At 45.1% G+C, this 12,492-nt stretch overlaps 6 protein-coding genes across 6 annotated transcripts; 4 read left to right on the forward strand and 2 right to left on the reverse strand.

Annotated features, from left to right (window-relative positions):
- Positions 1-428: 428 nt before the first annotated feature.
- Positions 429-596, reverse strand: BYT42DRAFT_475639 (uncharacterized protein; the record flags this gene model as incomplete). Its single annotated transcript, XM_051563612.1, has 1 exon — positions 429-596. A coding segment is annotated over one exon (168 nt), but the record flags the coding sequence as incomplete, so codon positions are not given.
- A 905-nt stretch (positions 597-1,501) lies between these two features.
- Positions 1,502-4,466, forward strand: BYT42DRAFT_516477 (mitochondrial carrier domain-containing protein). The gene is made up of 11 exons (XM_051565214.1): positions 1,502-1,547; positions 1,629-1,742; positions 1,811-1,970; positions 2,039-2,252; positions 2,321-2,413; positions 2,481-2,586; positions 2,707-2,823; positions 2,916-2,962; positions 3,295-3,784; positions 3,876-3,887; positions 3,968-4,466. Exons 1-11 carry the CDS (start codon positions 1,538-1,540, stop codon positions 4,342-4,344), a joined length of 1,740 nt encoding a protein of 579 aa, XP_051423381.1. The 5' UTR covers positions 1,502-1,537; the 3' UTR covers positions 4,345-4,466.
- BYT42DRAFT_572597 (guanine nucleotide-binding protein subunit beta-2-like 1) lies at positions 4,467-5,953 on the reverse strand. Its single transcript, XM_051568629.1, has 5 exons — positions 5,906-5,953; positions 5,789-5,803; positions 5,634-5,690; positions 5,487-5,517; positions 4,467-5,410 (listed from the first exon to the last, which is right to left on the reverse strand). Exons 1-5 carry the CDS (start codon positions 5,937-5,939, stop codon positions 4,597-4,599), a joined length of 951 nt encoding a protein of 316 aa, XP_051423382.1. The 5' UTR covers positions 5,940-5,953; the 3' UTR covers positions 4,467-4,596.
- A 273-nt stretch (positions 5,954-6,226) lies between these two features.
- On the forward strand, positions 6,227-7,891 carry BYT42DRAFT_614688 (Phytochelatin synthase-domain-containing protein; the record flags this gene model as incomplete). The annotated part of the gene is made up of 3 exons (XM_051571880.1): positions 6,227-6,590; positions 6,655-6,732; positions 6,801-7,891. The coding sequence occupies 3 exons, from the start codon at positions 6,227-6,229 to the stop codon at positions 7,889-7,891; spliced, it is 1,533 nt and encodes a 510-aa protein (XP_051423383.1).
- Positions 7,892-8,372: 481 nt separating this feature from the next.
- On the forward strand, positions 8,373-9,979 carry BYT42DRAFT_614689 (Phytochelatin synthase-domain-containing protein; the record flags this gene model as incomplete). The annotated part of the gene is made up of 3 exons (XM_051571881.1): positions 8,373-8,709; positions 8,766-8,837; positions 8,907-9,979. 3 exons carry the CDS (start codon positions 8,373-8,375, stop codon positions 9,977-9,979), a joined length of 1,482 nt encoding a protein of 493 aa, XP_051423384.1.
- A 545-nt stretch (positions 9,980-10,524) lies between these two features.
- BYT42DRAFT_572601 (Peroxin 13, N-terminal region-domain-containing protein) lies at positions 10,525-12,385 on the forward strand. Its single transcript, XM_051568630.1, has 3 exons — positions 10,525-10,731; positions 10,812-12,213; positions 12,362-12,385. Exons 1-2 carry the CDS (start codon positions 10,556-10,558, stop codon positions 11,887-11,889), a joined length of 1,254 nt encoding a protein of 417 aa, XP_051423385.1. The 5' UTR covers positions 10,525-10,555; the 3' UTR covers positions 11,890-12,213; positions 12,362-12,385.
- The last annotated feature ends 107 nt before the right edge of the window (positions 12,386-12,492 follow it).

Raw genomic sequence — 12,492 nt, forward strand, 5'->3', positions numbered from 1 at the left:
GTATGGTGACGTTGTGAGATCGTCGGTCGGTTCATTGAATGAACGGCATCGGATGTACGTTGACTCATGGTGTAAACGCATTCAGTGGGTGTCGCAGCTGTCGTCCGAAGAAATTGCTTCAATGGTTCATTGCTCGCCAAGCGCAAGCAGTGTACCACTCGGACACCTTGATGGAGAGCTGGGTATTAAAGGATTTCTAATGCGTTTCCAAACAGAATAACGATGTAGTTGGACCGATTTCGGGATCACTGGATTTATCCAAGCGTAAGCTGGATGTAATCAACAGGTTGAATGTTTTGGTTCCAAGAGTAGCTTCGTCTCGTCAACAACGCTGATGCTCGTTGGCCATACACGATACACGATGATATTTCGTTATCTAAGAGCTTGGTGTTATGCCTTGCCTTGTTCGAAAACTTTCCCGGTGAGAAATCCACAGTACGTCTACGTCCGTGGACCTCGACGCTGTTCACAACAATGGCCCTTCCTGAAGTTGTGTCAAACATTACCATGCCTGCCAGCAGCCTACTGCATGCGTATCCTATTTGAGAGTGTTCGGACCAGTCTGTATTAAGGAAGGCGCAAAGGTTGTCGTTTATCTCCGCGTTGTCCTTGACTGTTACAGCGAAGAGATGCACCTTAAACGCCTCCATGACGCTGAGCAGCCGTTTTTTCTCGTCCTCATTCCATTCTGTTGCATTGCATGCGCACAGCATTGCATGCTCGTCATTCTCGTTTGGATGTTGGGATTGCGGACCAATCGTGCGGCGCTAAATCCAGCTTGGCTACTTTGCCATTTGTAGCATTCAATGTTGACAGCTCCCATACGTCTTGTGACGGCTGGAACCCCATCTAGTTTTTTGGGCTTGATGACTTTGTAGATTCCGGATAAGGATATACCAGCTTTGATGGCGAGTTCAGGCACCGGCCTTCTTCCATCATTCAAACCGTTAATGTAGGATTTTTCGCAACAAATAACGAAATAGTAGGAGGGGAACTCGTAAACAACAAATAAAGAGTTGGACAGGTTTTATTTTTGGAAGCGGAGTATGCGAAAATCTTGATCGACTTTTTGCGGAGGCAGTGTAAATTCGATCTTTATTACTCGGAGGGCCAACCAAGTATTCAGGTCAAGTTAAGCATTCTCATTAAAATAGACATCATGGTTCGTCCATCCTTATATTTAAACATGATCCTACAGGCTGAGGTTGCTTGCGTTTTTTACACGTGAAAAATTTCGGATTAAGTCCATTGATCCATTTCACAGCTTTCGCGACATTTCTTCTTACCTCCGGTACAGTACAATAGCTTTCATCTTTTAAACGTATTACCAATATTTTAGTCAATTACATGCCGTGCAGCAAGCCCTACCATCTTTGTGAGCTGTGTTGGCGCAGATTTTTGCATAATCACCAGCCAAGACAGTCACTCCACCGAGTTTGGGCGCAAATTTAGACGGGGAAATTTCAAGCAACGCTAACCTTTTTTTTTTTGGGTTCTTTCCCTTAAATTATATTTTCATCATCCTTTTCTTTGCAATATGTCGCAAGGTAAAACGACAGAGTAGCTTTGGGGAGGCACCTATGTTCACTAACCCATTTTTTGGTCTGCATCCCTACTTTTTGATCCAGCCACCCAGAAAGCCAATCCTGAGCTTGCCGACCAATCGCTTCATAACCGTTTTCGAGGCTTCGCTGCTGGCGTTGCTTCTGGAGTCACCAAGTTGACTGTCGGTCATCCTTTTGGTACGATATATTCTCTCTGCGCACAACAAAACAGGCATCATGAAATGAACGATTTGAAAAACATGTAGATACCATCAAAATTCGTATGCAAACCTCGGGCGCCTCTGAGGGACGATTCAAAGGTCCTTTGGATTGCTTGCTAAAAACCGTGCGAAACGAAGGCGTTCGAGCACTGTACAAGGGAGCTACTCCGCCTTTGATTGGATGGATGTTTATGGATAGTTTGATGTGAGTGGAATACGACCGAGTAGGCACGGGAAACGATATTCAACGGGGATGCGAAATATTTTCTGTAGGTTGGGCACACTCCACAATACACGGATGATACAACAGAAATGGAATGGAGATAAGCCGTTGACTATATTTCAGCACGGGTTAGCTGGATTGGCCGGTGGATTGACGGTCTCGTTCGTGGCGACACCGGTCGAACAGATCAAATCGAGATTACAAGTACAATACGATGCAAACACCAAAGTATATAGTGGCCCCATCGATTGTGCACGACAATTAGTGAGTAGTATTGAGGAAGTGCGGTTTGTATGTGTATCATGCTGATGGATGATCATGGTGCTATACAGATACGTAATAATGGCGTTCCCGCACTGTGGACGGGTCTTTTACCAACAATGCTTTTCCGAAGCTGGTTCTTCGTTTTCTGGAGTTCTTACGAGGTTAGAATACGAATATGATGGAGATTCTTTTCCCAATACTGAACATGCGTTCTCGATTTCTTATTAGGTGTTTACACGACAATTGAAAAAAGCGAATTTTTCTGATGGCACCGTTACGTTTCTTGCGGGTGGTTTAAGTGCCACCGCATTCTGGTTGGGCGCTTTTCCGTCAGGTACGCTTTTCGGATTGTTTTGTGTGACGTTTTCAGTCGCGATTTGAAATTGAGTGGAAAAAGGCTACGATTACATTGGGTGAGTCATGCTAACTCGTCCTTGTTGTGCCGTGCCCGCAGATGTGGTCAAGAATCGATATATGACACAACCTGACGTAACTCCGCGTCGATTTCCCAATGCAATGTCGGTCGCCCGATTTGTATACCAAACCGAAGGGTTGCGAGGCTTCTACAGAGGTAAATTTCGGGAAAAAATAGGGGAGATTTTGAATTTGCAGAAAATCTAATCAGAGCAATTTTTTTTTTTTTTTTTTTGGCGGGTTGATCAGGATTCTTGCCGTCCTTCCTTCGCGCGTTTCCTACCAATGCTTCGGCTGTATTTATGTTTGAAACCGTCATGCGATTACTGAGTACATCCGATGAACGAGGCGAATAATAATCTGTATTCCCAAGATGTAGATATAAGGAGATATGACATTTTTATAGAGCGGATCGACAACGAGGGCAAATGTCAAACCAAAGGCATCAAAAATTTCAGAGTGACTGGCATCTCACTGGAAGAAAAAAAATAAGTTTAAAAAACCAGTGCCATATCGTCATTTCACTTTTTTTTAAACGGATCTTCCCATTTTTACCGCCTTTTGTCTATCGTTTTCTTTATTTTTTCCATCGCAACTCGTTAATTTATTATTCATGGATTTTGTCAAGGATTTGAATAATCGTCTTTTGTTTGCTGTTCCCAAGAAGGGTCGTCTTTACGAACAATGCCTTCAGTTGCTCAAGGAGTCCGATATCCATTTCCGTCGCAACAGTCGTCAGGACATTGCATTGAGCACGAGTCTTCCAGTGGCTCTGATCTTCTTACCTGCTGCGGATATTCCCAAATACGTTGCCGAAGGCAATGTCGACTTGGGTATTACTGGTCAGGACATGGTGATGGAAAATGAAGTGGAGGACAAGGTCCGTGAAGTTCTTCAACTCGATTTCGGCAAGTGCCGACTGTGTCTGCAAGTGCCAGTGAACAGTGAATACAAGTCTCTCCAATGTGTTTCTGGCAAACGTATTGTCACCAGCTTTGACGGATATGCACGCAAAGTGTTTGAATCTATCGATCGGGAAACGGGCAAAAATACCACCATCAGCTATGTTTCCGGATCCGTCGAAGCCGCATGTGCATTAGGTCTTGCTGACGGCATCAGTAAGTAAACCACACAGAGAACATCGTCCGAATAACAAATAGTGAACTTACTCGTCTCGTTTTTGCCTTATTTCTTTTTGTATTTTACTAGTCGATCTTGTTGGTATGTTGAAAAGGGGACGGATTTGCGAAGTGGGACTTGCAGGGTAGGATATTAATTTTTTGGCATTACGTTTTTGGTAGAATCTGGTGAAACAATGCGTGCAGCTGGTCTCCACGATATCCACACGCTTATGGAAACTCAGTCGGTATTGATTGCCAACAAGAACACAAAGCACAACGATTTGGTGGAAAAAATTACGTCCCGTATCCGCGGTGTGATTACCGCCAACCAATTCGTCCTTTGTACATATAATATTGAACGCAAGAACTTGACCAAAGCCGTTCAGATCACTCCCGGTCGTCAGGGCGCTACCGTCTCCAGTTTGGATTCGCACGAAGGATGGGTTGCTGTCTCGGCCATGATCGCCAAGAAAGCCAAGGGCGATATTATGGATAAACTCACTGAAGTCGGCGCAACCGACATCCTTGTTATGGCCTTCACCAATTGTAGAGTTTAGAGATATTTCCAATATGTACCCATCAATTTTTGTCACTTTCAAAAACTTGTATTCATGTATCTATCCAAAGTGAAAAAAATATGATCCTTCATTTATAAAGAAATAGACTGTATGTAAAAGACACTCTTCACCATCGTTGAGTTTGGTTCACTTTTTTAATGCAAAATCATTGTGACAAAATTTTGTTTTTTTTCTCTTTAAAAATTTTAGAGGGTCTACCAAACCCCCTCTACTCTATGAAGTGTAGAATATTTAAAGAGTGCGGGAGACTTGCCAGACACGGATAAGGTTATCAGTGTAACCAGAGAAGAGAGTGCTGCCGTCAGCGGACCAGGCAACGGAGAGACACTCGGGATCGCGAGGCTTTCTCTTGCCGATTTGAGCAACCTCGGGACGGAGTTCATCGACAACGGACTTGGTTTCGAGATCCCAGATCTTGATGGCGTTGGCGGTGGCAGCGCAAAGCCAATAGCGGTTGGGAGAGAAGGTAAGAGCGTTGACGACGGAACCGGCTTCGAGCGAGTACAAGTGCTTGGACTCGTTGAGATCCCACAACATGACAACACCGTCCTTACCAGCGGAAGCGCAGAGGGAACCATCGGGAGAGACGGTAACGGTGTTGACGTAGCCGTTGTGACCGATGAAGTTGGAGCGAAGCTTGAGCTTGGTAAGATCCCAGACCTTGACGAGCTTGTCCCAGCCACCAGAGACGATGACGGGGTTGGCAGGGTTGGGAGAGAAACGAACGCAGGAAACCCATTCGGTGTGACCGTTGTCGGTGAGATCGTACTTGCATTCGCCAAGAGTGTTCCACAACTTGATGCTCTTGTCACGGGAACCCGAGACGATCTGACGGTTGTCGGCAGAGAAGGAGACAGACAAAACGTCCGAGGTGTGACCAACGAAACGGCGGGTGGTGGTGCCAGTGTTCAAGTCCCAGAGACGGAGAGTGTGATCCCAGGAAGCAGACAAGGCGAACTGACCATCGGAAGAGATGGCAAGATCCTCAACAAAGTGGTTGTGGCCAAGAAGAGACTTGCGGGGGATACCATATTGGGTCTCATCTCTGCGCATTTCAAAATATGTAAGTCATCGATTTCACTCCACCGACCGTTTATTTGATACTCTTTTCAATACGTTACCTGGTAAGATGCCAGACGATGATGGACTTGTCTGTATCGATTCATAAACAAATAGGGGAAGGAGCAAAGAAGAATTCATTAGCTTTCTGTGTTCTATAGTGGTCGCATAGGACCGCAAATTTCCAAGGCGGAAAAGCTGTTACATACCGCGAGAAGCCGACAAGACCATATCGGGGGCTTCGGAAGTGGTGGCGATGGCAGTGACTTTTTTAAGGAGAAAAATATGGTTATGCTGACTGACGACAAAACACACAGAATCGACTGTACTACAGAGCGAAATGGCTGCTGTCAGATATGCTTACCCCAGTTGCCGTGGCCTAAAGTAAAGAGAAAAAAAAATCCACGATGAGTATCAATACGTTCATCCATTCATTCATCCATCCACAGAGAGAATGTCTCGATCGATGCAATTGATGTACCTTCGAGAATTCCGCGCAAGGTAAGAGTGTCCATGATTCGCGAGTTGGGAAAAAGAAGGATTCTACAAGAGGCCTTGCAAGATGCCTTTCAAAAGATGCCCTCCCCCAGCCCTCCCCGTCGGAGTCCGGTCCGAGCCCGGAATGGAGCACAAGCCACTCGGACCACTGGCCCACTAACCAATCACACGCAACGGCTCATCAAGGGCCGTAATTTCCACTAATTTCCACTCGGATTGAAGAATCAAGACGATTTAAAGCTTAATCTCTTTTTTTTTCTTCACTTGGAAAGGGTTTACCCAGACGACTTTTTGTTTGAAAATAATGCTGCGGTATTGTGTCTCGGCATGCAATCGTAGGAATGCTTTGCAACGCATATATCAATATCAACGACCCTTGCTTCTTTCCGCTTCTCGCCTTTCCACTTCTCGTCTTTATTCCGCTCCTTCCTCAGCCGAGAATGAGATTGCAGCCTTCCAAGATCTTCTCGGTGTCACTAACCCGGCTCCCGATTTAACCAAAACCTTTTATCAACGACAATTACCTTCCAACCTCATTCGATTCTCATCAGCTCAAGGCAAAGCCATGTTTCGTACAGCCATGGAAAAAGGCCATGCCGAAGGGTTTTTCCCTTTGACCGGTAACTTTACAACACAATCGGAACCGGCATACTGCGGACCCAGTTCTCGTAAGTCCTTTTTGGGGATCAGCAGGAAATTGATTATTTTGACTAATTCTTGGTGGATATGAAGTGGCCATGGTCCTTAACGCTTTGGAAGTCGATCCACAGCGCATTTGGAAAGGCAACTGGCGATGGTTTTCAGGCGAGTGTCTCATTAGCGAGGAGTGATTTATGCAGAAAGGAAATGATTCGTAGACTAACCTTTGAGATCCTTAGATGAGTTGCTGCAATGCTGCGCTTCCAAGGAAGACATGAAGAAGAATGGCATTACATTTGACAAGTTTGCTTGTTTGGCGAAATGTCATTGCAATGTGGAAGTGAAACGGTCGTCCGATATCACTTTTGAGGAATTCAAGCGAGACGTGGTGGATATTACGGCTCGATCCGATAAATTTATGGTGATTTCTTTTTCAAGAAAGACGTTGCAGCAGACGGGCGATGGTCACTTTTCACCGATCGGTGCCTATAACCCTGAGAATGACATGGTGCTTGTGCTCGATACAGCTCGCTACAAATACCCAAGCTACTGGTGCGATATCAAGACACTCTACGAGTCCATGAAACCGATTGACAAGGAAACAGGTCGTCCTCGTGGCTATTTCTTGCTCGGTTACGATACCGACAATCCGCCGATCAGTTTATGCAGGGTCCAACCACCATCACGACCATCACCAGAAACCGAGGTGAAGCAGGAAGCGGCAAGCGAGAAAATGACCAGTGAGACCAAACCGGTGGAACCGGCTCGACTAAATTGGTCCATGCTGGCGCAAAGTTTCTGCAAACGTATTCCGGAAAACATGTGGCTTGAGAAACCTAGAACGCTGGAGCATGTTGTGCAACTGGTTTTACGCAACGTGCCTTCAGAATACACGGCGATTCTGGCCAATCAATCGTTGGCGTCTTCCAAGAGAGGCGCATCGCCTGAAAAAGCGAGAGAGTACATTGGTCACATGCTTCAAGACATTACACATTCGCCGCTATACCCTATTGTACTGGATGCTCTCTATGCCGACAAGACCACGAAAGCGAAGCGAGGAGTGGACCATCATGCCGCGTTTGCAACTCTTTTCGTCCTGGGCTCGCCTCGCATGCTTTACACATCACTACCGCGAGACTTGCAGGATCAACTCGATGCGTATAGAAAGGACGAACAAATGACGGAAGTGGTGAAACGAGAAGTCCATCGTATTTCTGTCGAAGTCGGTGAACTCACCAAGACTTTCTGTACCTGTGGTCCAGGATGGATGCAACAAGCCAACGCCGACGGGATCGATCATGCTTCCACCAAAAACTGTCCATCCAATTAATCCTGCTAGACTTTTTACATGGCTTCCTATGAGTACTAAACTTACTTCTTCAGTGGTAATCAGTGAACATTTTTTCGCTTTACCCGCTCTTATTTATTTATCATTTATCGTTTCTATTTCCAAATTGCTGTTTGCTTCTCAATGGGCAAGCTGTGATGATTTCATTGTACACTAGAAAACCTACATTACATATACTTGCACTAAACTATCTTTTCATCCCATATCTCTTTTGTCCCTTTTCGCCTCCCCCTTGTTCAATTTTATTCGTTTTTTGAATAAAAAATTCGCCCATAAATCATCGAAAAATTCACTGATTTTCTTTTTTGGTTTCAATAACCGCCCATGCGTGCAAACGAATCATATTTTTTCGAAAATGCATTGGTCACCCTGAATCCCGCTTCTCGGCCTGCATCGGGTTCATTTTCCTTTGGGTCGATTTCCGCAGTTTCGTGCCTTTGTTGTCCCAAAAAATCGAAAAAAGATGTCTTGTGCCACTGAACATCCGGAAACCAAAAACTGTTGCAATGGACGATCGTCTGCCACTGGACCCTCAGAACCTATAAACTGTTGCAGTGGACAATTGGTTGAGAGGGAGAATCAGACGTTTAAGAATCTTCTTGGAGTCACTACCTCGGAACCCGATCTTTCCAAATCATTCTACCAACGACAGTTGCCTACGCATCTCGTTCGATTCGCGTCACCAGAAGGCAAAGCCCTGTTCCGAAAAGCCATGGATGTGGGGCATGCTGAAAACTTTTTCCCTCTCACCGGCAACTTTACCACTCAATCTGAACCTGCGTTTTGCGGTCCTAGTTCTCGTAAGCATCATTGATCCTAAGAGTAAAGTAATCAAGTCATATTAATGTTGTACTAGTGGCCATGGTACTCAATGCGCTGGAAGTGGATCCAAAGCGCATTTGGAAAGGCAACTGGCGATGGTTTTCAGGTAGGAAATTTAAATAGCAGTGTGAATACAATAAGAAATGAAGATGACTGACGAACTGGATCAATCCAGATGAGTTACTGGATTGCTGCGCTACAACCGAACAGATGAAAGAGAATGGCATTACGTTTGGCCAATTTGCTTGTTTGGCGGGATGCCATGCAAATGTTGTAGTGAAGCAAGCGCCCACTTTTACATTTGAAGAATTCAAGCAAGATGTAGCAGATGTTACGGCTCGATCTGATCAATTTATGGTGATTTCTTTTTCAAGAAAGACGTTGCAGCAGACGGGCGATGGTCACTTTTCACCGATCGGTGCCTATAACCCTGAGAATGACATGGTGCTTGTGCTCGATACAGCTCGCTACAAATACCCAAGCTACTGGTGCGATATCAAGACACTCTACGAGTCCATGAAACCGATTGACAAGGAAACAGGTCGTCCTCGAGGATATTTCTTGCTAAGCTACGACACTGAAAACCCGCCTATGCGTAAATGCAAAACTGGGTCAGAATCGTCATGCTCACTACAAATGGAGAAAGACAGGAGATCCGGTGATGGGGTGACTATCACTGGAACCGAATCTGTTCAGTTAAACTGGTCCACGGTCATCCAAAAGAACTGCAGACGCGTACCAGAAAACATCTGGCTGGAGAAACCAAAATCGCTAGAGTCTGCTGTGGAACAGATTTTGCATGACGTACCGTTGGAATTCAAGTCGACGTTGACGGATCAACTTTTGACTTGTGCAGATGGAGCTGCGTTGCCGAAATCGGCCAATCGATACATTGATCGTGTACTTCAAGAAACGACACAGTCACCGTTGTACTCGATGATACGGGATGTTCTGCACGGGCATGATACAGCGAAACCAGAAGGGCCTGATGTTCGGGCTGCTTTTGCTACTCTTTTCATCTTGGGTTCGCCTCGCATGCTGTTCGCGTCCCTACCGCGAGATGTGCTGGACCAATTGGAGGAATACAGAAAAAACGACTACATCACAGATATTGTGAAGCGACAAGTCCAGCAGATTTCGACTGCCGTCGACGAACTAACAAAGACTTTCTGCACGTGTGGCCCGGAATGGATGCAGCAACAGACCAACGCAGACTCTGCTTGCGCCAAAAATGGCCCATCGCAGTAACCTTATATATACTAATCTTTGACAGAGTTAAACTTGTTTAACACGTGAACGCTAGAAATAATCCTTTTTGTTTTTGTTCGCTTTTCCTCATATCCACTTCAATTGAGTGTGTATTTTATTTCACTGCACTCGCCGCCCCTGGCCGCTTTTTACTTTTTCGTACAAATCGTCCTGCTCTTTTTCCATTGACGGTGCTGTATGCAGATCAATGCATGCCGTCACTGAACGTTACAGTTGCATTAACTATGAAGACATTTTTAGTCGTATTATTTTTGTTTTTTCCCTCTTTGTTACCACTTTCAGCTCTATCCCTTTTCTCGTTTTCTCACCGCTGACCTATTCGTTCGGCGCCTATTGAAATTACCAACAAGGAATGAATCGATCGGTCACCATTGATTGGTGATTTGATAGGGTTTTCAATAACCGCATATGTTAATGACAAATCATATTGTCCGAAAATGGGTTAGTCACGTGAATAAACATCTCAGCGGGTCTTTTGTTTCTCCCAAGTTCTGATGATGATATTTATTTCTTTCCTTTTTCCCATTTTTCATCCCATTCTCCACATTCAGAAGCATGCCTTCTCCCCCTAAACCCTGGGAAACCAACAACGGAGGATCGGCCACATCAACGACGAGTCCCATCACTTCTCCTTCAGCAGCAGCCACCACCATGTCAAGTGAAGCACCTCCCATTCCCACTCGTTCCAATGCAACCACTACCGGCGCTTTGGGCACCATGAATCGTACTGGAGGTGATTATTGAATTCCCTTTTTTATTTATTTAATATAACTTCCGTTATTTTTTTTCAACATTAACCTAACGTTCCATTAGCTTACGGCACAACAGGTTATGGCAGTAGCTACGGTGGATATGGCACTGGCTACGGCAGCGGCTACGGCAGCTCATATGGCGGCTACGGAAGCGGTATCGGAAGCAGCTACGGCGGCTACGGAGGTTACAGTCGCCTCGGTGGCTATGGCGGCTATGGAAGTTACGGCCGTATGGGCATGGGCATGGGCTATGGCGGCGGTTATGGTCGCATGGGCATGTACGGCAATCAAATGGGCGGACCAGGTGAAGAGCCTGGCTTAACACAACGCATGGAGATGGGCACCCGAGCGACGTTTGAAGTCATTGAACAAATTGTCGGAGCATTTGGCGGATTTGCTCAAATGTTGGAGTCGACGTTTATGGCGACGCATTCGAGTTTCATGGCCATGGTGGGCGTAGCGGAACAATTAAGTTATTTGAAATCGTACTTGGGTCAAGTTTTCAGTATCTTTGCCCTCTTTCGGTTGGTGAAACGTCTCATTTACAAGTTATCGGGACGAACTCTACCCGGCAAACCTCAAGAGATGAATTTGATGGAGTTCCAAAGTTTTGAGCAAGCAACGGCTGGACCGAAGATGTCTCGTAAACCTTTAATGATCTTCTTACTTATGGTAGTCGGTCTACCTTACTTGATGCACAAGTTAATCAAACTGATTGCATCCAGTCAGCAAGTGCAACAACGACAACTACAACAGCAAGCACTCCAGAATCCTGCCATGGGATCCACAACGGCGGCTCAAATCGATCCATCAAAACTCGAATTTGCACGTGCGCTTTACGATTTCACCGCAGAATCGCCAATGGAATTAAGCCTTCAAAAGGGTGACATTGTCGCCATTTTGTCGAAGATGGATCCTGTCACCAACCAGCTCAGCCAATGGTGGCGCGGCCGATTGCGAGACGGCAAGATGGGTATGTTCCCAGCCACTTACGTAGAAATCGTTCAAAAAGGAGGTGGAACCGGCGAACCCAAAGCACTCCCTGCTGCCGACGGCGAATCACTTGTCAACTCGGACATTGTCGAGAAATCCATCGCAGCCGATATGACAGCCGCCACTCCCATTACCTCCTCTTAGAGCAAAACAAGAATCCACAACGAGATCTTAAAACGAAAATTCAACAATCGATCCGAAATACCAAAACAATTTGAGGATGCTCTCTTACAATCGTTCCTACCTTCTTTTTTATTGTACCTGTCATAACCATGGCTTTCCTTTTCTTTTCACCATTTTTCCCAGCGACCTTTTCTTTTATTCATGATTCCTTTTTTTTTTCTCCGTGATATTCTTCTTTTTTTTTTTCTTCGTTTCGATCCTAATTGATTCCCTGTAATATATCTATTTTTATTATTCTGTCTTGCCCATGCACAATACAGTTTAATTGGAAAATCTGGGTAACAACTTTACAAATCAAAAAATTTTTAAAGGAGACAAGGTAATGTTGTTTTAAGTAATCAAATAAGAGAGAAAACCAAAGGACAAAGACATACAAAACAAAAGGATGGATGCATTAGACAAGCCACATTTACTCTTCTTTTGTTTTACTTACAAAAAAACTGTTGTCACCGCATTGCGGGAGCCGCCACCGCACACCGCCAAGGCATGGGCTTTGTTCTTCAGTATTTGAAACTACTACACAGTAGAAGTATACACAACAAGTGAGTGATTCGGCATAACATT

This window comes from Radiomyces spectabilis, assembly GCF_025331425.1.
Source record: "Radiomyces spectabilis strain NRRL 2753 chromosome Unknown BYT42scaffold_7, whole genome shotgun sequence".
NCBI lineage: Eukaryota > Fungi > Mucoromycota > Mucoromycetes > Mucorales > Radiomycetaceae > Radiomyces > Radiomyces spectabilis.

What these genes read in the sequence shown, in the direction of transcription:
- BYT42DRAFT_516477 (XM_051565214.1), top strand. An exon ending in GTTGCGAGGCTTCTACAGAG is followed by an intron (nt 2,824 to 2,915) that starts GTAAATTTCGGG and finishes CGGGTTGATCAG; the next exon opens with GATTCTTGCCGTCCTTCCTT. An exon ending in TTCCTACCAATGCTTCGGCT is followed by an intron (nt 2,963 to 3,294) that starts GTATTTATGTTT and finishes GATTTTGTCAAG; the next exon opens with GATTTGAATAATCGTCTTTT.
- BYT42DRAFT_572597 (XM_051568629.1), bottom strand. Translation starts at nt 5,939, where the DNA reads ATGGACACTCTTACCTTGCGCGGAATTCTCGAAG. An exon ending in GGTCTTGTCGGCTTCTCGCG is followed by an intron (nt 5,518 to 5,633) that starts GTATGTAACAGC and finishes GAATCGATACAG; the next exon opens with ACAAGTCCATCATCGTCTGG. An exon ending in ATCGTCTGGCATCTTACCAG is followed by an intron (nt 5,411 to 5,486) that starts GTAACGTATTGA and finishes TGAAATGCGCAG; the next exon opens with AGATGAGACCCAATATGGTA.
- BYT42DRAFT_572601 (XM_051568630.1), top strand. Translation starts at nt 10,556, where the DNA reads ATGCCTTCTCCCCCTAAACCCTGGGAAACCAACAACGGAGGATCGGCC. An exon ending in GGCACCATGAATCGTACTGG is followed by an intron (nt 10,732 to 10,811) that starts AGGTGATTATTG and finishes TAACGTTCCATT; the next exon opens with AGCTTACGGCACAACAGGTT.